We start from the raw sequence: 26,657 nt of genomic DNA, 5'->3' as shown, positions 1-26,657 counted from the left end.
GGCGCAGTCAAGGCATTGAGGGGTTCCGGTTTGGTGGCCGCAGGATTAGGTCTCTGCTTTATGCAAATGATGTGGTCCTGATGGCTTCATCTGACCCGGATCTTCAACTCTCACTGGATCGGTTCGCAGCCGAGTGTGAAGCGACCGGAATGAAAATCAGCACGTCCAAGTCCGAGTCCATGGTTCTCGCCCGGAAAAGGGTGGAGTGCCATCTCCGGGTTGGGGAGGAGACCCTGCCCCAAGTGGAGGAGTTCAAGTACCTAGGAGTCTTGTTCATGAGTGAGGGAAGAGTGGATGGTGAGATCGACAGGCGGATCGGTGCGGCGTCTTCAGTAATGCGGATGTTGTATCGATCCGTTGTGGCGAAGAAGGAGCTGAGCCGGAAGGCCAAGCTCTCAATTTACCGGTCGATCTACGTTCCCATCCTCACCTATGGTCATGAGCTTTGGGTCATGACCGAAAGGATAAGATCACGGGTACAAGCGGCCCAAATGAGTTTCCTCCGCTGGGTGGCGGGTCTCTCCCTTAGAGATAGGGTGAGAAGCTCTGCCATCCGGGAGGAACTCAAAGTAAAGCCGCTGCTCCTCCACATGGAAAGGAACCAGATAAGGTGGCTCGGGCATCTGGTCAGGATGCCACCCGAACGCCTCCCTGGGGAGGTGTTTAGGGCACGTCCAACCGGTAGGAGGCCACGGGAAAGACCCAGGACACGTTGGGAAGACTATGTCTCCCGGCTGGCCTGGGACGCCTCGGGATCCCCCGGGAAGAGCAGACGAAGTGGCTGGGGAGAGGGAAGTCTGGGCTTCCCTGCTTAGGCTGCTGCCCTCGCGACCCGACCTCGGATAAGCGGAGGATGATGGATGGATGAATGGACATTTGAATACTTACAATTAGCATGATCACTTTTTGAAGCCATGTTGCCAACTTGCACCTCAGAGTCATGCAGTCATGTACGTGACACTTACTGTTAGCATGCTAACATTAGCATGCACACTTTTTAGCCCATTTGGCCACCTTACACCTCAGAGTCATATGACATTAGCATGCCAACATTTTAGCCAATTTTACCACTATACACCTTTTTACATGGTAATACTTACAATTGGAATGCTAACTTTTTTAGACAATTTTGCCAACTTGCACCTCAGAGTCAAATAACTTTGTACGTGACACTTACTGCTATCATGCTAACAGTTAACACGCTAGTATGCTAACATTAGCGTGCACACTTTTTTAGCCCATTTTGCCACCTTACACTTCAGAGTTATATGACATTAGCATGCTAATACGCTAACATTTTAGCCAATTTTACCGCCATACACCTCAGTCATACCATTGATACGTGACATTTGCTGTCCATTTTACCACTGTCCACCTCCGAGTCATATATATACATAATTTGGTATGTGACACTTGCTAACTGTTAGCATACTAGCAGTTAAGTTTTTTGGCCCATTTGGCCAACTTACACCTCAGAGTCATACAACTTAGCATGAGTCACGTACAAAGTTGTATGACTGGGATGTAAAGTGCCAAATGGTTAACTAACAGTTAGCAAGTGTCACATACCAAATGATATATATGACTCGGAGGTGTACAGTGGCCTAGTGGTTAGAGTGTCCGCCCTGAGATGGGTAGTTTGTGAGTTCAAACCCCGGCCGACTATAAAAATGGGAGCCATTGCCTCCCTGCTTGGTACTCAGCATCAAGGCTTGGAATTGGGGGTTAAATCACCAAATTAGTCCAGAGCGCGGTGCACGCTACTGCTCACTGCTCCCCTCACCTCCCAGGGGGTGAAAAAGGGGATGGGTCAAATGCATTGGACACATTTCACCACACCCAGCGTGTGTGTGACAATCGTTGGAACTTTAACTTTAACTTGGCAGCATGTGTCATGTACCAAGTGGTATGACTGAGGTGTATGGTGCTAAAATTGGCTAAAATGTTAGCTTGTTTGAATGCTAATGTCATGTAACTGAGGTGCAAGGTCTCAAAATGGGCAAAAAAGGTGCACGCTAATGTTAGCATACTAGCATGCTAACATTAGCGTGCTAAGATGCGAACTTTTTTAGCATTTTTAAATTTTAAGCTTTTAAATTTTTTTTTACGTGATACACCTCAGTATATGCTAACTCCATGCTAATGTTAACGTGTTAGTGTCAGGCTTGCCACTGACAGTCTGTTTGTGTTTTAGTTTTTCCTCTGTGTGTTTAGTATTTCCTGTCCTAAGTTCCTGTCAGCACTCTTATTTTGTTGGTTTCCTGTCTTTCTCCCTGTCTGCTGTGTTCCCCCTCAGCTGCGGCTGACTGGCACCTGGCCACACCTGGTGTCAATCAGTCCGCTCCTATTTAGACCTGTCTTCCCATCCAGTCACTGCTGGATTATTGAATTGTCGAAGTCACTCTGGTCGTTGCTACCTGTCGTGTCATATCTTTGCAGCATAGTGGTAAGCTATATTTTGTTAGATGTTTTTAGCTTACTGTTTTTTTGTTCCCTGCTTCCAATTTGTCTTAATACAACACGTAACGACTTCTGTTCTCAGTTTTGTATTTGCTAGCTTTCATGCTAAATTCCTTGTTGTTCTCTAGCTCCCTTAGTTTGTAATCCGCCTCGTGGGCGCTTTGTGTTTGTACTCTTTGTTTGGTTTTGTTCTAGTATTTTATATTAAAACCATGTTTCCTTATTCAATGCCGGCCTCCATCTCTGCATCTTGGGGTTCGTCAACAACTAACTCTGACAGTTAGCATGCTAGCTTTTTATTTAGCTGCTCATCCAAAAAAACTCCAAAGCATTTTCATATATATATATATATATATATATATATATATATATATATATATATATATATATATATATATATATACATTTATGTATGTGTGTGTGTATATGTATGTATGTATTTATATGTATATGTGTGTGTGTGTATATACAGTATATGTATGTGTGTATATATATATTGATTGATTGATTGATTGATTGATTGATTGATATATTTTTATTTCAAATATGCAAAAACAAAAAACAAACAAGAGCAAGCATGATCCAATACAGTGCTGTAGCCTTAACGGCTATTATCACAATGAAGAATAAAAAAACAAAAAAAAAACAAATGAGGATTCGACTTTTTTTTTTTTTTTTTTTTACATATTTGAAAAGGAGTGAGAAGAAGTATACACTTATTTAATCCCACCCCTTTTCTTTAAATCATAAATTACTCTGAGCTCGAACTTCCTTGTTCACTCTACGTACAAACTTAATGAGCTTGTATATAAATAAATGATAAATATATACATACATATGCACACTACACACATACATAGCCACACCGTTACCACAAGTGCTCATGGAAATAGTATCATGAAAAAACAAAAAAAACAAAAAAAACAGCAGTACCAGTGCCTCAATGGGCAGCCCCTAACTCTTTTGTAACACAAGAAACCCAATATCAAAGCCCTTCTTCATGTCTGTACCTCTGGAATACCATGTACCTAAACTTCTTTTTAAACTGGTTTATGTTTGGACATTGCTTTAACTCCACATTCAAACCATTCCATAGTTTCACTCCACAGACTGAAATACAAAAACTTTTGATGGTCGTTCTACAACTAAGCATTTTGAAATTAAAATTTCCCCTTAAATTATAATCCCCCTCTCGTGTGCTGAACAATTTTTGAATGCTTCTTGGGAGTTTATTTATTTTGGCTTTATACATTATTTGTGCAGTTTGATACAAAATAATATCATTAAATTTCAATATTTTTGACTGTAAGAATAGTGAATGAGTATGGTCCAGATATCCCACATTGTTGATGATGCGTACAGCTCTTTTCTGAAGTATAGTTATTGAGTTTAATGAGCTTTTATAATTATTCCCCCAAACTTCCACACAGTAGGTTAAATATGGTAAAACTAATGAACAGTAGAGAATGTGGAGTGATTTGTGATCTAGAACCTGCTTTGCTTTATTTATTACTGAGATGCTTCTTGACAGCTTAGACTGTACATGTTTTATATGTGCTTTCCAGTTAATTTGATAATCAATTGTAACTCCAAGGAATTTTAATTCAAAAACCCTTTCAATATCCACCCCATCTATTTGTATCTGTACCCTTGTTTCACGTGTCCTCTTTCCAAACAGCATTAACTTAGTCTTAGTCAGGTTTAATGACAATTTATTATAGTCAAACCAAGCTTTTAGTTTACTCATTTCTTCCATAATGACTTCCTGTAATTGATTTAAATCATCCCCTGAACAAAAAATATTAGTGTCATCAGCAAATAACACTAATTTCAATAATGTAGACACTTTACAGATATCATTGATATACAGGATGAACAATTTTGGCCCCAACACTGACCCCTGGGGGACACCACAAGCAATGTCCAAACACGATGAACAGCAATTCCCCAACTTCACAAACTGTTGTCTCTTATTTAAGTAACTTTTAAGCCAGTCTAGTACAACTCCCCTGATTCCATACTTTTCCATTTTATTGATTAATATATCATGGTTAATTGTGTCAAATGCTTTTTTTAGATCAATAAATATTCCCATTGCATATTGTTTCTTGTCTATGGCATTTGTGATTTCCTCTATTGTTTCAATGATTGCCATTGACATTGCCATATATATATATATATATATATATGTATATATGCATGTTTGTGTGTGTGTATATATATATACACACATACATAAATATGTATGTATGTGTGTATATATATATACATATGTACGTACAAACCCTGTTTCCATGTGAGTTGGGAAATGGTGTTAGATGTAAATATAAACAGAATACAATGATTTGCAAATCCTTTTCAAGCCATATTCAGTTGAATATGCTGCAAAGACAACATATTTCATGTTCAAACTCATAAAAAAATTTTTTTTTTTGCAAATAAACATTAACTTTAGAATTTGATGCCAGCAACACGTGACAAAGAAGTTGGGAAAGGTGGCAATAAATACTGATAAAGTTGAGGAATGCTCATCAAACACTTATTTGGAACATCCCACAGGTGTGCAGGCTAATTGGGAACAGGTGGGTGCCATGATTGGCTATAAAAGCAGCTTAAATGAAATGCTAAGTCATTCACAAACAAGGATGGGGTGAGGGTCACCACTTTGTAAGCAACTTGTCAAACAGTTTTACAACAACATTTCTCAACGAGCTATTGCAAGGAATTTAGGGATTTTACCATCTACGCTCCGTAAAATCATCAGAAGGTTCAGAGAATCTGGAGAAATCACTGCACGTAAGCCATGATATTACGGACTGTTGACCCCTCAGGCGGTACTGCATCAAAAATGAACATCAGTGTGTAAAGGATATCACCACATGGGCTCAGGAATACTTCATAAAACCACTGTCAGTAACTACAGTTGGTTGCTACATCTGTAAGTGCAAGTTAAAACTCTACTATGCAAAGCCAAAGCCATTTATGATAACACCCAGGAACGCCGCCGGCTTGGCTGGGCCCGAGCTCATCTAAGATGGACTCATGCAAAGTGGGACTGATGCAAAGTGGAAAAGTGTTCTGTGGTCTGATGAGTCCACATTTCAAGTTATATTTGGAAACTGTGGACGTGGTGTCCTCCGGAACAAAGAGGAAAATAACCTTTCGGATTGTTATAGGCGCGAAGTTGAAAAGCCAGCATGTGTGATGGTATGGGGGTGTATTAGTGCCCAAGGCATGGGTAACTTACACATGTGTGATGGTATGGGGGTGTATTAGTGCCCAAGGCATGGGTAACTTACACACCTGTGAAGGCACCTTTAATGCTGAATGGTCCATTGAGGTTTTGGAACAACATATGTTGTCATCCAAGCAACCTTATCATGGACGCCCCTGCTTATTTCACTTGTTCACTAATACACCCCCATACCATCACACATGTGTAAGTTAGTCATGTCTTGTTCACTAATACACCCCCATACCATCACACATGTGTAAGTTACCCATGTCTTGTTCACTAATACACCCCCATACCATCACACATGTGTAAGTTAGTCATGTCTTGTTCACTAATACACCCCCATACCATCACACATGTGTAAGTTAGTCATGTCTTGGGCACTAATACACCCCCATACCATCACACATGTGTAAGTTACCCATGTCTTGTTCACTAATACACCCCCATACCATCACACATGTGTAAGTTGGTCATGTCTTGTTCACTAATACACCCCCATACCATCACACATGTGTAAGTTAGTCATGTCTTGTTCACTAATACACCCCCATACCATCACACATGTGTAAGTTACCCATGTCTTGTTCACTAATACACCCCCATACCATCACACATGTGTAAGTTAGTCATGTCTTGACCACTAATACACCCCCATACCATCACACATGTGTAAGTTAGTCATGTCTTGTTCACTAATACACCCCCATACCATCACACATGTGTAAGTTAGTCATGTCTTGTTCACTAATACACCCCCATACCATCACACATGTGTAAGTTAGTCATGTCTTGACCACTAATACACCCCCATACCATCACACATGTGTAAGTTAGTCATGTCTTGACCACTAATACACCCCCATACCATCACACATGTGTAAGTTAGTCATGTCTTGACCACTAATACACCCCCATACCATCACACATGTGTAAGTTAGTCATGTCTTGACCACTAATACACCCCCATACCATCACACATGTGTAAGTTAGTCATGTCTTGACCACTAATACACCCCCATACCATCACACATGTGTAAGTTAGTCATGTCTTGGGCACTAATACACCCCCATACCATCACACATGTGTAAGTTACCCATGTCTTGTTCACTAATACACCCCCATACCATCACACATGTGTAAGTTGGTCATGTCTTGTTCACTAATACACCCCCATACCATCACACATGTGTAAGTTAGTCATGTCTTGTTCACTAATACACCCCCATACCATCACACATGTGTAAGTTACCCATGTCTTGTTCACTAATACACCCCCATACCATCACACATGTGTAAGTTAGTCATGTCTTGACCACTAATACACCCCCATACCATCACACATGTGTAAGTTAGTCATGTCTTGTTCACTAATACACCCCCATACCATCACACATGTGTAAGTTAGTCATGTCTTGTTCACTAATACACCCCCATACCATCACACATGTGTAAGTTAGTCATGTCTTGACCACTAATACACCCCCATACCATCACACATGTGTAAGTTAGTCATGTCTTGACCACTAATACACCCCCATACCATCACACATGTGTAAGTTAGTCATGTCTTGACCACTAATACACCCCCATACCATCACACATGTGTAAGTTAGTCATGTCTTGACCACTAATACACCCCCATACCATCACACATGTGTAAGTTAGTCATGTCTTGACCACTAATACACCCCCATACCATCACACATGTGTAAGTTAGTCATGTCTTGGGCACTAATACACCCCCATACCATCACACATGTGTAAGTTACCCATGTCTTGTTCACTAATACACCCCCATACCATCACACATGTGTAAGTTGGTCATGTCTTGTTCACTAATACACCCCCATACCATCACACATGTGTAAGTTAGTCATGTCTTGTTCACTAATACACCCCCATACCATCACACATGTGTAAGTTACCCATGTCTTGTTCACTAATACACCCCCATACCATCACACATGTGTAAGTTAGTCATGTCTTGACCACTAATACACCCCCATACCATCACACATGTGTAAGTTAGTCATGTCTTGTTCACTAATACACCCCCATACCATCACACATGTGTAAGTTAGTCATGTCTTGTTCACTAATACACCCCCATACCATCACACATGTGTAAGTTAGTCATGTCTTGACCACTAATACACCCCCATACCATCACACATGTGTAAGTTAGTCATGTCTTGACCACTAATACACCCCCATACCATCACACATGTGTAAGTTAGTCATGTCTTGACCACTAATACACCCCCATACCATCACACATGTGTAAGTTAGTCATGTCTTGACCACTAATACACCCCCATACCATCACACATGTGTAAGTTAGTCATGTCTTGACCACTAATACACCCCCATACCATCACACATGTGTAAGTTAGTCATGTCTTGTTCACTAATACACCCCCATACCATCACACATGTGTAAGTTAGTCATGTCTTGACCACTAATACACCCCCATACCATCACACATGTGTAAGTTAGTCATGTCTTGACCACTAATACACCCCCATACCATCACACATGTGTAAGTTAGTCATGTCTTGTTCACTAATACACCCCCATACCATCACACATGTGTAAGTTAGTCATGTCTTGACCACTAATACACCCCCATACCATCACACATGTGTAAGTTAGTCATGTCTTGACCACTAATACACCCCCATACCATCACACATGTGTAAGTTAGTCATGTCTTGTTCACTAATACACCCCCATACCATCACACATGTGTAAGTTAGTCATGTCTTGACCACTAATACACCCCCATACCATCACACATGTGTAAGTTAGTCATGTCTTGACCACTAATACACCCCCATACCATCACACATGTGTAAGTTAGTCATGTCTTGACCACTAATACACCCCCATACCATCACACATGTGTAAGTTAGTCATGTCTTGTTCACTAATACACCCCCATACCGTCACACATGTGTAAGTTAGTCATGTCTTGACCACTAATACACCCCCATACCATCACACATGTGTAAGTTAGTCATGTCTTGTTCACTAATACACCCCCATACCATCACACATGTGTAAGTTAGTCATGTCTTGGGCACTAATACACCCCCATACCATCACACATGTGTAAGTTAGTCATGTCTTGACCACTAATACACCCCCATACCATCACACATGTGTAAGTTAGTCATGTCTTGGGCACTAATACACCCCCATACCATCACACATGTGTAAGTTAGTCATGTCTTGTTCACTAATACACCCCCATACCATCACACATGTGTAAGTTACCCATGTCTTGTTCACTAATACACCCCCATACCATCACACATGTGTAAGTTACCCATGTCTTGTTCACTAATACACCCCCATACCATCACACATGTGTAAGTTACCCATGCCTTGGGCACTAATACACCCCCATACCATCACACATGTGTAAGTTACCCATGTCTTGTTCACTAATACACCCCCATACCATCACACATGTGTAAGTTAGTCATGTCTTGTTCACTAATACACCCCCATACCGTCACACATGTGTAAGTTAGTCATGTCTTGACCACTAATACACCCCCATACCATCACACATGTGTAAGTTAGTCATGTCTTGTTCACTAATACACCCCCATACCGTCACACATGTGTAAGTTAGTCATGTCTTGACCACTAATACACCCCCATACCATCACACATGTGTAAGTTAGTCATGTCTTGTTCACTAATACACCCCCATACCGTCACACATGTGTAAGTTAGTCATGTCTTGACCACTAATACACCCCCATACCATCACACATGTGTAAGTTAGTCATGTCTTGTTCACTAATACACCCCCATACCATCACACATGTGTAAGTTAGTCATGTCTTGGGCACTAATACACCCCCATACCATCACACATGTGTAAGTTAGTCATGTCTTGACCACTAATACACCCCCATACCATCACACATGTGTAAGTTAGTCATGTCTTGGGCACTAATACACCCCCATACCATCACACATGTGTAAGTTAGTCATGTCTTGTTCACTAATACACCCCCATACCATCACACATGTGTAAGTTACCCATGTCTTGTTCACTAATACACCCCCATACCATCACACATGTGTAAGTTACCCATGTCTTGTTCACTAATACACCCCCATACCATCACACATGTGTAAGTTACCCATGCCTTGGGCACTAATACACCCCCATACCATCACACATGTGTAAGTTACCCATGTCTTGTTCACTAATACACCCCCATACCATCACACATGTGTAAGTTAGTCATGTCTTGTTCACTAATACACCCCCATACCATCACACATGTGTAAGTTAGTCATGTCTTGTTCACTAATACACCCCCATACCATCACACATGTGTAAGTTAGTCATGTCTTGTTCACTAATACACCCCCATACCATCACACATGTGTAAGTTAGTCATGTCTTGTTCACTAATACACCCCCATACCATCACACATGTGTAAGTTAGTCATGTCTTGTTCACTAATGCACCCCCATACCATCACACATGTGTAAGTTAGTCATGTCTTGTTCACTAATACACCCCCATACCATCACACATGTGTAAGTTAGTCATGTCTTGTTCACTAATACACCCCCATACCATCACACATGTGTAAGTTAGTCATGTCTTGTTCACTAATACACCCCCATACCATCACACATGTGTAAGTTACCCATGTCTTGTTCACTAATACACCCCCATACCATCACACATCTGTAAGTTACCCATGTCTTGTTCACTAATACACCCCCATACCATCACACATGTGTAAGTTAGTCATGTCTTGTTCACTAATACACCCCCATACCATCACACATGTGTAAGTTAGTCATGTCTTGTTCACTAATACACCCCCATACCATCACACATGTGTAAGTTAGTCATGTCTTGTTCACTAATACACCCCCATACCATCACACATGTGTAAGTTAGTCATGTCTTGTTCACTAATACACCCCCATACCATCACACATGTGTAAGTTAGTCATGTCTTGTTCACTAATGCACCCCCATACCATCACACATGTGTAAGTTAGTCATGTCTTGTTCACTAATACACCCCCATACCATCACACATGTGTAAGTTACCCATGTCTTGTTCACTAATACACCCCCATACCATCACACATGTGTAAGTTAGTCATGTCTTGTTCACTAATACACCCCCATACCATCACACATGTGTAAGTTAGTCATGTCTTGTTCACTAATACACCCCCATACCATCACACATGTGTAAGTTAGTCGTGTCTTGTTCACTAATACACCCCCATACCATCACACATGTGTAAGTTAGTCATGTCTTGTTCACTAATACACCTCCATACCATCACACATGTGTAAGTTAGTCATGTCTTGTTCACTAATACACCCCCATACCATCACACATGTGTAAGTTAGTCATGTCTTGTTCACTAATACACCCCCATACCATCACACATGTGTAAGTTGGTCATGTCTTGTTCACTAATACACCCCCATACCATCACACATGTGTAAGTTAGTCATGTCTTGTTCACTAATACACCCCCATACCATCACACATGTGTAAGTTAGTCATGTCTTGTTCACTAATACACCCCCATACCATCACACATGTGTAAGTTACCCATGTCTTGGGCACTAATACACCCCCATACCATCACACATGTGTAAGTTACCCATGTCTTGTTCACTAATACACCCCCATACCATCACACATGTGTAAGTTACCCATGTCTTGGGCACTAATACACCCCCATACCATCACACATGTGTAAGTTAGTCATGTCTTGTTCACTAATACACCCCATACCATCACACATGTGTAAGTTAGTCATGTCTTGTTCACTAATACACCCCCATACCATCACACATGTGTAAGTTAGTCATGTCTTGTTCACTAATACACCCCCATACCATCACACATGTGTAAGTTAGTCATGTCTTGTTCACTAATACACCCCCATACCATCACACATGTGTAAGTTAGTCATGTCTTGTTCACTAATACACCCCCATACCATCACACATGTGTAAGTTAGTCATGTCTTGTTCACTAATACACCCCCATACCATCACACATGTGTAAGTTAGTCATGTCTTGTTCACTAATACACCCCCATACCATCACACATGTGTAAGTTACCCATGTCTTGTTCACTAATACACCCCCATACCATCACACATGTGTAAGTTACCCATGTCTTGTTCACTAATACACCCCCATACCATCACACATGTGTAAGTTAGTCATGTCTTGTTCACTAATACACCCCCATACCATCACACATGTGTAAGTTAGTCATGTCTTGTTCACTAATACACCCCCATACCATCACACATGTGTAAGTTACCCATGTCTTGTTCACTAATACACCCCCATACCATCACACATGTGTAAGTTAGTCATGTCTTGTTCACTAATACACCTCCATACCATCACACATGTGTAAGTTAGTCATGTCTTGTTCACTAATACACCCCCATACCATCACACATGTGTAAGTTACCCATGTCTTGTTCACTAATACACCCCCATACCATCACACATGTGTAAGTTAGTCATGTCTTGTTCACTAATACACCCCCATACCATCACACATGTGTAAGTTAGTCATGTCTTGTTCACTAATACACCCCCATACCATCACACATGTGTAAGTTAGTCATGTCTTGTTCACTAATACACCCCCATACCATCACACATGTGTAAGTTAGTCATGTCTTGTTCACTAATACACCCCCATACCATCACACATGTGTAAGTTACCCATGTCTTGTTCACCAATACACCCCCATACCATCACACATGTGTAAGTTACCCATGTCTTGTTCACTAATACACCCCCATACCATCACACATGTGTAAGTTAGTCATGTCTTGTTCACTAATACACCCCCATACCATCACACATGTGTAAGTTACCCATGTCTTGTTCACTAATACACCCCCATACCATCACACATGTGTAAGTTAGTCATGTCTTGACCACTAATACACCCCCATACCATCACACATGTGTAAGTTAGTCATGTCTTGTTCACTAATACACCCCCATACCATCACACATGTGTAAGTTAGTCATGTCTTGACCACTAATACACCCCCATACCATCACACATGTGTAAGTTAGTCATGTCTTGACCACTAATACACCCCCATACCATCACACATGTGTAAGTTAGTCATGTCTTGACCACTAATACACCCCCATACCATCACACATGTGTAAGTTAGTCATGTCTTGACCACTAATACACCCCCATACCATCACACATGTGTAAGTTAGTCATGTCTTGTTCACTAATACACCCCCATACCATCACACATGTGTAAGTTAGTCATGTCTTGACCACTAATACACCCCCATACCATCACACATGTGTAAGTTAGTCATGTCTTGACCACTAATACACCCCCATACCATCACACATGTGTAAGTTAGTCATGTCTTGACCACTAATACACCCCCATACCATCACACATGTGTAAGTTAGTCATGTCTTGTTCACTAATACACCCCCATACCATCACACATGTGTAAGTTAGTCATGTCTTGTTCACTAATACACCCCCATACCATCACACATGTGTAAGTTACCCATGTCTTGTTCACTAATACACCCCCATACCATCACACATGTGTAAGTTACCCATGTCTTGTTCACTAATACACCCCCATACCATCACACATGTGTAAGTTACCCATGCCTTGGGCACTAATACACCCCCATACCATCACACATGTGTAAGTTACCCATGTCTTGTTCACTAATACACCCCCATACCATCACACATGTGTAAGTTAGTCATGTCTTGTTCACTAATACACCCCCATACCATCACACATGTGTAAGTTAGTCATGTCTTGTTCACTAATACACCCCCATACCATCACACATGTGTAAGTTAGTCATGTCTTGTTCACTAATACACCCCCATACCATCACACATGTGTAAGTTAGTCATGTCTTGTTCACTAATACACCCCCATACCATCACACATGTGTAAGTTAGTCATGTCTTGTTCACTAATGCACCCCCATACCATCACACATGTGTAAGTTAGTCATGTCTTGTTCACTAATACACCCCCATACCATCACACATGTGTAAGTTAGTCATGTCTTGTTCACTAATACACCCCCATACCATCACACATGTGTAAGTTAGTCATGTCTTGTTCACTAATACACCCCCATACCATCACACATGTGTAAGTTAGTCATGTCTTGTTCACTAATACACCCCCATACCATCACACATGTGTAAGTTAGTCATGTCTTGTTCACTAATACACCCCCATACCATCACACATGTGTAAGTTACCCATGTCTTGTTCACTAATACACCCCCATACCATCACACATCTGTAAGTTACCCATGTCTTGTTCACTAATACACCCCCATACCATCACACATGTGTAAGTTAGTCATGTCTTGTTCACTAATACACCCCCATACCATCACACATGTGTAAGTTAGTCATGTCTTGTTCACTAATACACCCCCATACCATCACACATGTGTAAGTTAGTCATGTCTTGTTCACTAATGCACCCCCATACCATCACACATGTGTAAGTTAGTCATGTCTTGTTCACTAATACACCCCCATACCATCACACATGTGTAAGTTACCCATGTCTTGTTCACTAATACACCCCCATACCATCACACATGTGTAAGTTAGTCATGTCTTGTTCACTAATACACCCCCATACCATCACACATGTGTAAGTTAGTCATGTCTTGTTCACTAATACACCCCCATACCATCACACATGTGTAAGTTAGTCATGTCTTGTTCACTAATACACCCCCATACCATCACACATGTGTAAGTTAGTCATGTCTTGTTCACTAATACACCTCCATACCATCACACATGTGTAAGTTAGTCATGTCTTGTTCACTAATACACCCCCATACCATCACACATGTGTAAGTTAGTCATGTCTTGTTCACTAATACACCCCCATACCATCACACATGTGTAAGTTGGTCATGTCTTGTTCACTAATACACCCCCATACCATCACACATGTGTAAGTTAGTCATGTCTTGTTCACTAATACACCCCCATACCATCACACATGTGTAAGTTAGTCATGTCTTGTTCACTAATACACCCCCATACCATCACACATGTGTAAGTTACCCATGTCTTGGGCACTAATACACCCCCATACCATCACACATGTGTAAGTTAGTCATGTCTTGTTCACTAATACACCCCATACCATCACACATGTGTAAGTTAGTCATGTCTTGTTCACTAATACACCCCCATACCATCACACATGTGTAAGTTAGTCATGTCTTGTTCACTAATACACCCCCATACCATCACACATGTGTAAGTTAGTCATGTCTTGTTCACTAATACACCCCCATACCATCACACATGTGTAAGTTAGTCATGTCTTGTTCACTAATACACCCCCATACCATCACACATGTGTAAGTTAGTCATGTCTTGTTCACTAATACACCCCCATACCATCACACATGTGTAAGTTAGTCATGTCTTGTTCACTAATACACCCCCATACCATCACACATGTGTAAGTTAGTCATGTCTTGTTCACTAATACACCCCCATACCATCACACATGTGTAAGTTACCCATGTCTTGTTCACTAATACACCCCCATACCATCACACATGTGTAAGTTACCCATGTCTTGTTCACTAATACACCCCCATACCATCACACATGTGTAAGTTAGTCATGTCTTGTTCACTAATACACCCCCATACCATCACACATGTGTAAGTTAGTCATGTCTTGTTCACTAATACACCCCCATACCATCACACATGTGTAAGTTACCCATGTCTTGTTCACTAATACACCCCCATACCATCACACATGTGTAAGTTAGTCATGTCTTGTTCACTAATACACCTCCATACCATCACACATGTGTAAGTTAGTCATGTCTTGTTCACTAATACACCCCCATACCATCACACATGTGTAAGTTACCCATGTCTTGTTCACTAATACACCCCCATACCATCACACATGTGTAAGTTAGTCATGTCTTGTTCACTAATACACCCCCATACCATCACACATGTGTAAGTTACCCATGTCTTGTTCACTAATACACCCCCATACCATCACACATGTGTAAGTTAGTCATGTCTTGTTCACTAATACACCCCCATACCATCACATATATATGTACATACAAAATAGATATGTCTTATATATGTATATACATACATATATACATAAAAATATTTTTTTTGTATATATTTTGACTTAGTTGTATAATGATATGCAGATGAAAAAGTAACAGTAAGCATGAGCTTGTTCATTTGTATAAGAAGAGTGTTATGTTATGTTATGTTATGTTATGTTATGTTATGTTATGTTATGTTATGTTATGTTATGTCAGCCCATTAAAGAAGAGTGTTATGTCTGTCAGGACACAACATGGTGAAGGACATCACCGTTGTGGAGACCAACTACAGCGAATACGCTCTGGTGCTCAAACACAAAGTTTTCAACAGAGAGTACACACAGGTGGCGCTCTATGGTGAGACACACACACACACACACACACACACACACACACACACACACATTGTGTACAACTATTCTTACACCATATTTTTCAGACTATAAGTCACAGTTTTTTTCATAGTTTGGCTGACATATACTCAGGAACGACCTATGTGTGAAATTATTAAAACATTAACGTAAAATATCAAATAATATTATTTATCTCATTCGCGGAAGAGACAAAGAAAATGTCAGCAATGGTCACACACACGTCAACCAATAAGAATTCAGCGGGGGAGGGTCATGGCAGAAGTGCATTGTGGGTCATGGAAGGCTAACTGCTATATGCTATATGCTACTGCCGTAGCTATTAAAATGGATTATTTCATGGTTGGTGGTAACTTATAAAAAGTGAGAAGGGCTGAAGAAAAATGGCGTTGAAAAGGAGATCATGTAGTGCAGATGACAAGCTGGATGTAGTGAAATATGCAGCAGAAAAGGACAAGAGGAAGCGACACATACCTTCAGAGTTGGCAGAGTTGTTTAGAAGCCACATCCAGGAAGAAGATTTATGGATTAGGAGTGAGAGATAGTTTGGTAAAGGTATAGCATGTTCTATATGTTCTAGTTATTAGAATGACTCTTACCATAATATGTTAGCTTAACATAGCAGCTGCTTATTTATGCCTCATATAACCTACACTTATTCAGCCTGTTCTTCACTATTCTTTATTTATTTTAAATTGCCTTTCAAATGTCTATTCTTGCTGTTGGCTTTTATCAAATACATTTACCCCAAAAATGCAACTTATACTCCAGTGCGACTTATGTATGTTTTTTTCCTTCTTTATTATGCATTTTCGGTAGGTGGGACTTATACTCCGAAAAATACGGTACTAATGTGTACATAATACACACATTGTGTAGTACTATTCATGTATTAACTTTGTACATAATACACACATTGTGTACTACTATTCATGTACTAATGTGTACATAATACACACATTGTGTAGTACTATTCATGTATTAACTTTGTACATAATACACACATTGTGTACTACTATTCATGTACTAACTGTGTACATAATACATACATTGTGTACTACTATTCATGTACTAACTGTGTACATAATACATACATTGTGTACTACTGTTCATGTACTAACTGTGTACATGAAACACACATTGTGTACTACTATTTATGTACAGTACTTACTGTGTACATAATACACACATTGTGTTCTACAATTCATGTTCTAACTGTGTACATAATACATACATTGTGCACTACTGTACTTACTGTGTATATAATACACAGATTGTGTACTACTGTACTTACTGTGTACATAATACACACCTTGTGTACTTCTGTACTTACTGTGTTCATAATACACACTGTGTACTACTCTCCATGTGCTTACCATGTACATAATACACAGATTGCGTAGTAGTGTACTTACTGTGTATACTGTAGGTCGTTCTCAGAGGCTGAGAAGTGATCTCATCCAAAAGTTTAAAGCCTTTGCTTTGTCGCGAGGATTTCCCCGAGAGGCCATTCTCACGCCACCTCCAGCAGGTAAAGCCATCCAAATACTTTTTTTTGGTGCATAATCCTTCATTTTCTTTGTTTTTAAACCAACAGAGAACTGCCCTCCGTCACCATCTGGCCGTTAGGTGAGTTTATTGATATGATTATTGATATGATTGACAGGTCATCTCATGCATGTGTTCTCTTATAGGTCCCTCCCCTTTTATATTCCACCATTGATTTACACGCCAATAAGAGCTGGTCAATATGTCACTTCTCTGCCTGATAAACTATAATCAATATGTCACTTCTCTGCCTGATAAACTGTAATCAATATGTCACTTCTCTGCCTAATAAACTATCATCAATATGTCTCTTCTCAGCCTTTTGCTTGTTATCTTGTGTGCGTCATTCCAAGGGTGGAAGAAGTGGTGTTGTGCCTGTTCTGTATGTACCTTTCAGCATTAATGGTGCCTTCACATATGTGTAAGTTACCCATGCCCTGGCCACTAATACACCCCCATACCATCACACATGTGTAAGTTAGTCATGTCTTGTTCACTAATACACCCCCATACCATCACACATGTGTAAGTTACCCATGTCTTGGGCACTAATACACCCCCATACCATCACACATGTGTAAGTTAGTCATGTCTTGTTCACTAATACACCTCCATACCATCACACATGTGTAAGTTACCCATGTCTTGGGCACTAATACACCCCCATACCATCACACATGTGTAAGTTAGTCATGTCTTGTTCACTAATACACCCCCATACCATCACACATGTATAAGTTACCCATGTCTTGGGCACTAATACACCCCTATACCATCACACATGTGTAAGTTAGTCATGTCTTGTTCACTAATACACCCCCATACCATCACACATGTGTAAGTTAGTCATGTCTTGTTCACTAATACACCCCCATACCATCACACATGTGTAAGTTGGTCATGTCTTGTTCACTAATACACCCCCATACCATCACACATGTGTAAGTTAGTCATGTCTTGTTCACTAATACACCCCCATACCATCACACATGTGTAAGTTAGTCATGTCTTGTTCACTAATACACCCCCATACCATCACACATGTGTAAGTTACCCATGTCTTGGGCACTAATACACCCCCATACCATCACACATGTGTAAGTTAGTCATGTCTTGTTCACTAATACACCCCGATACCATCACACATGTGTAAGTTAGTCATGTCTTGTTCACTAATACACCCCCATACCATCACACATGTGTAAGTTAGTCATGTCTTGTTCACTAATACACCCCCATACCATCACACATGTGTAAGTTAGTCATGTCTTGTTCACTAATACACCCCCATACCATCACACATGTGTAAGTTAGTCATGTCTTGTTCACTAATGCACCCCCATACCATCACACATGTGTAAGTTAGTCATGTCTTGTTCACTAATACACCCCCATACCATCACACATGTGTAAGTTAGTCATGTCTTGTTCACTAATACACCCCCATACCATCACACATGTGTAAGTTAGTCATGTCTTGTTCACTAATACACCCCCATACCATCACACATGTGTAAGTTGGTCATGTCTTGTTCACTAATACACCCCCATACCATCACACATGTGTAAGTTAGTCATGTCTTGTTCACTAATACACCCCCATACCATCACACATGTGTAAGTTAGTCATGTCTTGTTCACTAATACACCCCCATACCATCACACATGTGTAAGTTACCCATGTCTTGGGCACTAATACACCCCCATACCATCACACATGTGTAAGTTAGTCATGTCTTGTTCACTAATACACCCCCATACCATCACACATGTGTAAGTTAGTCATGTCTTGTTCACTAATACACCCCCATACCATCACACATGTGTAGGTTAGTCATGTCTTGTTCACTAATACACCCCCATACCATCACACATGTGTAAGTTACCCATGTCTTGTTCACTAATACACCCCCATACCATCACAGATGTGTAAGTTACCCATGTCTTGTTCACTAATACACCCCCATACCATCACACTTGTGTAAGTTAGTCATGCCTTGGGCACTAATACACCCCCATACCATCACACATGTGTAAGTTAGTCATGTCTTGTTCACTAATGCACCCCCATACCATCACACATGTGTAAGTTAGTCATGTCTTGTTCACTAATACACCCCCATACCATCACACATGTGTAAGTTAGTCATGTCTTGTTCACTAATACACCCCCATACCATCACACATGTGTAAGTTACCCATGTCTTGTTCACTAATACACCCCCATACCATCACACATGTGTAAGTTAGTCATGTCTTGTTCACTAATACACCCCCATACCATCACACATGTGTAAGTTAGTCATGTCTTGTTCACTAGTACACCCCCATACCATCACACATGTGTAAGTTACCCATGTCTTGTTCACTAATACACCCCCATACCATCACACATGTGTAAGTTAGTCATGTATTGTTCACTAATACACCCCCATACCATCACACATGTGTAAGTTAGTCATGTCTTGTTCACTAATACACCCCCATACCATCACACATGTGTAAGTTACCCATGTCTTGTTCACTAATACACCCCCATACCATCACACATGTGTAAGTTACCCATGTCTTGTTCACTAATGCACCCCCATACCATCACACATGTGTAAGTTAGTCATGTCTTGTTCACTAATGCACCCCCATACCATCACACATGTGTAAGTTACCCATGTCTAGTTCACTAATACACCCCCATACCATCACACATGTGTAAGTTAGTCATGTCTTGTTCACTAATACACCCCCATACCATCACACATGTGTAAGTTAGTCATGTCTTGTTCACTAATACACCCCCATACCATCACACATGTGTAAGTTAGTCATGTCTTGTTCACTAATGCACCCCCATACCATCACACATGTGTAAGTTACCCATGTCTTGTTCACTAATACACCCCCATACCATCACACATGTGTAAGTTAGTCATGTCTTGTTCACTAATACACCCCCATACCATCACACATGTGTAAGTTAGTCATGTCTTGTTCACTAATACACCCCCATACCATCACACATGTGTAAGTTAGTCATGTCTTGTTCACTAATACACCCCCATACCATCACACATGTGTAAGTTAGTCATGTCTTGTTCACTAATACACCCCCATACCATCACACATGTGTAAGTTACCCATGTCTTGTTCACTAATACACCCCCATACCATCACACATGTGTAAGTTAGTCATGTCTTGTTCACTAATACACCCCCATACCATCACACATGTGTAAGTTAGTCATGTCTTGTTCACTAATACACCCCCATACCATCACACATGTGTAAGTTAGTCATGTCTTGTTCACTAATACACCCCCAAACCATCACACATGTGTAAGTTAGTCATGTCTTGTTCACTAATACACCCCCATACCATCACACATGTGTAAGTTAGTCATGTCTTGTTCACTAATACACCCCCATACCATCACACATGTGTAAGTTAGTCATGTCTTGTTCACTAATACACCCCCATACCATCACACATGTGTAAGTTACCCATGTCTTGTTCACTAATACACCCCCATACCATCACACATGTGTAAGTTAGTCATGTCTTGTTCACTAATACACCCCCATACCATCACACATGTGTAAGTTAGTCATGTCTTGTTCACTAATACACCCCCATACCATCACACATGTGTAAGTTAGTCATGTCTTGTTCACTAATACACCCCCATACCATCACACATGTGTAAGTTAGTCATGTCTTGTTCACTAATACACCCCCATACCATCACACATGTGTAAGTTAGTCATGTCTTGTTCACTAATACACCCCCATACCATCACACATGTGTAAGTTAGTCATGTCTTGTTCACTAATACACCCCCATACCATCACACATGTGTAAGTTAGTCATGTCTTGTTCACTAATACACCCCCATACCATCACACATGTGTAAGTTACCCATGTCTTGTTCACTAATACACCCCCATACCATCACACATGTGTAAGTTAGTCATGTCTTGTTCACTAATACACTCCCATACCATCACACATGTGTAAGTTAGTCATGTCTTGTTCACTAATACACCCCCATACCATCACACATGTGTAAGTTAGTCATGTCTTGTTCACTAATACACCCCCATACCATCACACATGTGTAAGTTAGTCATGTCTTGTTCACTAATACACCCCCATACCATCACACATGTGTAAGTTAGTCATGTCTTGTTCACTAATGCACCCCCATACCATCACACATGTGTAAGTTAGTCATGTCTTGTTCACTAATACACCCCCATACCATCACACATGTGTAAGTTAGTCATGTCTTGTTCACTAATACACCCCCATACCATCACACATGTGTAAGTTACCCATGTCTTGTTCACTAATACACCCCCATACCATCACACATGTGTAAGTTAGTCATGTCTTGTTCACTAATACACCCCCATACCATCACACATGTGTAAGTTAGTCATGTCTTGTTCACTAATGCACCCCCATACCATCACACATGTGTAAGTTAGTCATGTCTTGTTCACTAATACACCCCCATACCATCACACATGTGTAAGTTAGTCATGTCTTGTTCACTAATGCACCCCCATACCATCACACATGTGTAAGTTAGTCATGTCTTGTTCACTAATACACCCCCATACCATCACACATGTGTAAGTTAGTCATGTCTTTTTCACTAATACACCCCCATACCATCACACATGTGTAAGTTAGTCATGTCTTGTTCACTAATACACCCCCATACCATCACACATGTGTAAGTTAGTCATGTCTTGTTCACTAATGCACCCCCATACCATCACACATGTGTAAGTTAGTCATGTCTTGTTCACTAATACACCCCCATACCATCACACATGTGTAAGTTAGTCATGTCTTGTTCACTAATGCACCCCCATACCATCACACATGTGTAAGTTAGTCATGTCTTGTTCACTAATACACCCCCATACCATCACACATGTGTAAGTTAGTCATGTCTTGTTCACTAATACACCCCCATACCATCACACATGTGTAAGTTACCCATGTCTTGTTCACTAATACACCCCCATACCATCACACATGTGTAAGTTAGTCATGTCTTGTTCACTAATACACCCCCATACCATCACACATGTGTAAGTTACCCATGTCTTGTTCACTAATACACCCCCATACCATCACACATGTGTAAGTTAGTCATGTCTTGTTCACTAATACACCCCCATACCATCACACATGTGTAAGTTACCCATGTCTTGTTCACTAATACACCCCCATACCATCACACATGTGTAAGTTAGTCATGTCTTGTTCACTAATACACTCCCATACCATCACACATGTGTAAGTTAGTCATGTCTTGTTCACTAATACACCCCCATACCATCACACATGTGTAAGTTAGTCATGTCTTGTTCACTAATACACCCCCATACCATCACACATGTGTAAGTTAGTCATGTCTTGTTCACTAATACACCCCCATACCATCACACATGTGTAAGTTAGTCATGTCTTGTTCACTAATGCACCCCCATACCATCACACATGTGTAAGTTAGTCATGTCTTGTTCACTAATACACCCCCATACCATCACACATGTGTAAGTTAGTCATGTCTTGTTCACTAATACACCCCCATACCATCACACATGTGTAAGTTACCCATGTCTTGTTCACTAATACACCCCCATACCATCACACATGTGTAAGTTAGTCATGTCTTGTTCACTAATACACCCCCATACCATCACACATGTGTAAGTTAGTCATGTCTTGTTCACTAATGCACCCCCATACCATCACACATGTGTAAGTTAGTCATGTCTTGTTCACTAATACACCCCCATACCATCACACATGTGTAAGTTAGTCATGTCTTGTTCACTAATGCACCCCCATACCATCACACATGTGTAAGTTAGTCATGTCTTGTTCACTAATACACCCCCATACCATCACACATGTGTAAGTTAGTCATGTCTTTTTCACTAATACACCCCCATACCATCACACATGTGTAAGTTAGTCATGTCTTGTTCACTAATACACCCCCATACCATCACACATGTGTAAGTTAGTCATGTCTTGTTCACTAATGCACCCCCATACCATCACACATGTGTAAGTTAGTCATGTCTTGTTCACTAATACACCCCCATACCATCACACATGTGTAAGTTAGTCATGTCTTGTTCACTAATGCACCCCCATACCATCACACATGTGTAAGGTTCACTAATACACCCCCATACCATCACACATGTGTAAGTTAGTCATGTCTTGTTCACTAATACACCCCCATACCATCACACATGTGTAAGTTACCCATGTCTTGTTCACTAATACACCCCCATACCATCACACATGTGTAAGTTACCCATGTCTTGTTCACTAATACACCCCCATACCATCACACATGTGTAAGTTAGTCATGTCTTGTTCACTAATACACCCCCATACCATCACACATGTGTAAGTTAGTCATGTCTTGTTCACTAATGCACCCCCATACCATCACACATGTGTAAGTTAGTCATGTCTTGTTCACTAATACACCCCCATACCATCACACATGTGTAAGTTAGTCATGTCTTGTTCACTAATGCACCCCCATACCATCACACATGTGTAAGTTAGTCATGTCTTGTTCACTAATACACCCCCATACCATCACACATGTGTAAGTTACCCATGTCTTGTTCACTAATACACCCCCATACCATCACACATGTGTAAGTTAGTCATGTCTTGTTCACTAATACACCCCCATACCATCACACATGTGTAAGTTAGTCATGTCTTGTTCACTAATACACCCCCATACCATCACACATGTGTAAGTTACCCATGTCTTGTTCACTAATACACCCCCATACCATCACACATGTGTAAGTTAGTCATGTCTTGTTCACTAATACACCCCCATACCATCACACATGTGTAAGTTACCCATGTCTTGTTCACTAATACACCCCCATACCATCACACATGTGTAAGTTACCCATGTCTTGTTCACTAATACACCCCCATACCATCACACATGTGTAAGTTAGTCATGTCTTGTTCACTAATACACCCCCATACCATCACACATGTGTAAGTTAGTCATGTCTTGTTCACTAATACACCCCCATACCATCACACATGTGTAAGTTACCCATGTCTTGTTCACTAATACACCCCCATACCATCACACATGTGTAAGTTAGTCATGTCTTGTTCACTAATACACCCCCATACCATCACACATGTGTAAGTTAGTCATGTCTTGTTCACTAATACACCCCCATACCATCACACATGTGTAAGTTACCCATGTCTTGTTCACTAATACACCCCCATACCATCACACATGTGTAAGTTAGTCATGTCTTGTTCACTAATACACCCCCATACCATCACACATGTGTAAGTTAGTCATGTCTTGTTCACTAATACACCCCCATACCATCACACATGTGTAAGTTACCCATGTCTTGTTCACTAATACACCCCCATACCATCACACATGTGTAAGTTACCCATGTCTTGTTCACTAATACACCCCCATACCATCACACATGTGTAAGTTAGTCATGTCTTGTTCACTAATGCACCCCCATACCATCACATATGCTGGCTTTTCAACTTTGCGTCGATAACAGTCTAGATGGTTCGCGCAATGTCGAATATTTCCAATAACAATTTGAAATGTGCACTCGTCAGACTACAAAACACTTTTCCGTTTTGCATCAGTCCATCTTAGATAATCTCGGGCCCAGAGGAGCCGGCGGCGTTTCTGGATGTTGTTGATAAATGGCTTTCATTTTGCATAGTAGAGCTTTAACTTGCACTTACAGATGTAGCGACAAACTGTATTTAGTGACAGTGGTTTTCTGAAGTGTTCCTGAGCCCATATGGTGATATCCTTTAGAGATGGATGTCGGTTTTTGATATAGTGCCGTCTGAGGGATGGAAGGTCATGGTCATTCAATGTTGGTTTCCGGCCATGCCGCTTACGTGGAGTGATTTCTCCAGATTCTCTGACCCTTTTGATGATATTATGGAGCGTAGAATTTGAAATCCCTAAATTTCTTGCAATTGCACTTTGAGAAAGGTTGTTCTTAAACTGTTTGACTATTTGCTCACGCAGTTGTGGACAAAGGGGTGTACCTCGCCCCATCCTTTCTTGTGAAAGACTGAGCATTTTTTGGGAAGCTCTTTTTATAGCCAATCATGGCACCCACCTGTTCCCAATTAGCCTGCACACCTGTGGGATGTTCCAAATAAGTGTTTGATGAGCATTCCTCAACTTTATCAGTATTTATTGCCACCTTTCCCAACTTCTTTGTCACGTGTTGCTGGCATCAAATTCTAAAGTTAATGATTATTTGCAACAACAACAAAAACGTTTATGAGTTTGAACATCAAATATGTTGTCTTTGTAGCATATTCAACTGAATATGGCTTGAAAAGGATTTGCATATCATTGTATTCTGTTTATATTTACATCTAACACCATTTCCCAACTCATATGGAAACGGGGTTTGCATATATATATATATATATATATATATATATATATATATATATAGGAATCCACCTGTCTCTCTCTAGTAGTACTACTGTACTTTGGTAGTACTCCCGTCCGCGTTGTTAAATGGTTTACTTGGACTGTCATTTTTATGTGGTTGTTCTAACAAAACCAAAGTTGTCCAGTCAGCACTTTTATCTCTGAAATAAAATAAGTTTCTTACTGTTTTTAATAAAATAATTATAAAAAAATAAAAGTCTTCTTTTTATTCTTACACCAACAAAAATAACTTTTTTTTCTTTGCTTTGGTTGAGAAATAACAAACAAGGTGGATTTTGTTGTTGTTGCTTTTTCTTTGTATTTTCATTGTAGG

The 26,657-nt window shown here is 40.4% G+C and overlaps 1 protein-coding gene across 1 annotated transcript in view; it reads left to right on the top strand.

The window, feature by feature from the left end:
- ptgdsa (prostaglandin D2 synthase a) overlaps positions 1 to 18,108 on the top strand; it is a 50,561-nt gene extending 32,453 nt beyond the window's left edge. The window contains exons 4-7 of the mRNA XM_061907283.1: positions 16,131 to 16,241; positions 17,685 to 17,786; positions 17,853 to 17,884; positions 17,950 to 18,108. Coding sequence (XP_061763267.1) covers positions 16,131 to 16,241; positions 17,685 to 17,786; positions 17,853 to 17,884 — 245 coding nt within the window. The 3' untranslated portion in view covers positions 17,950 to 18,108. The remainder of the gene's footprint in view (positions 1 to 16,130; positions 16,242 to 17,684; positions 17,787 to 17,852; positions 17,885 to 17,949) is intronic.
- The last annotated feature ends 8,549 nt before the right edge of the window (positions 18,109 to 26,657 follow it).

This window comes from Nerophis ophidion, linkage group LG08 (assembly GCF_033978795.1).
Source record: "Nerophis ophidion isolate RoL-2023_Sa linkage group LG08, RoL_Noph_v1.0, whole genome shotgun sequence".
NCBI lineage: Eukaryota > Metazoa > Chordata > Actinopteri > Syngnathiformes > Syngnathidae > Nerophis > Nerophis ophidion.
This window is presented reverse-complemented; position numbering and strand designations above follow the sequence as displayed.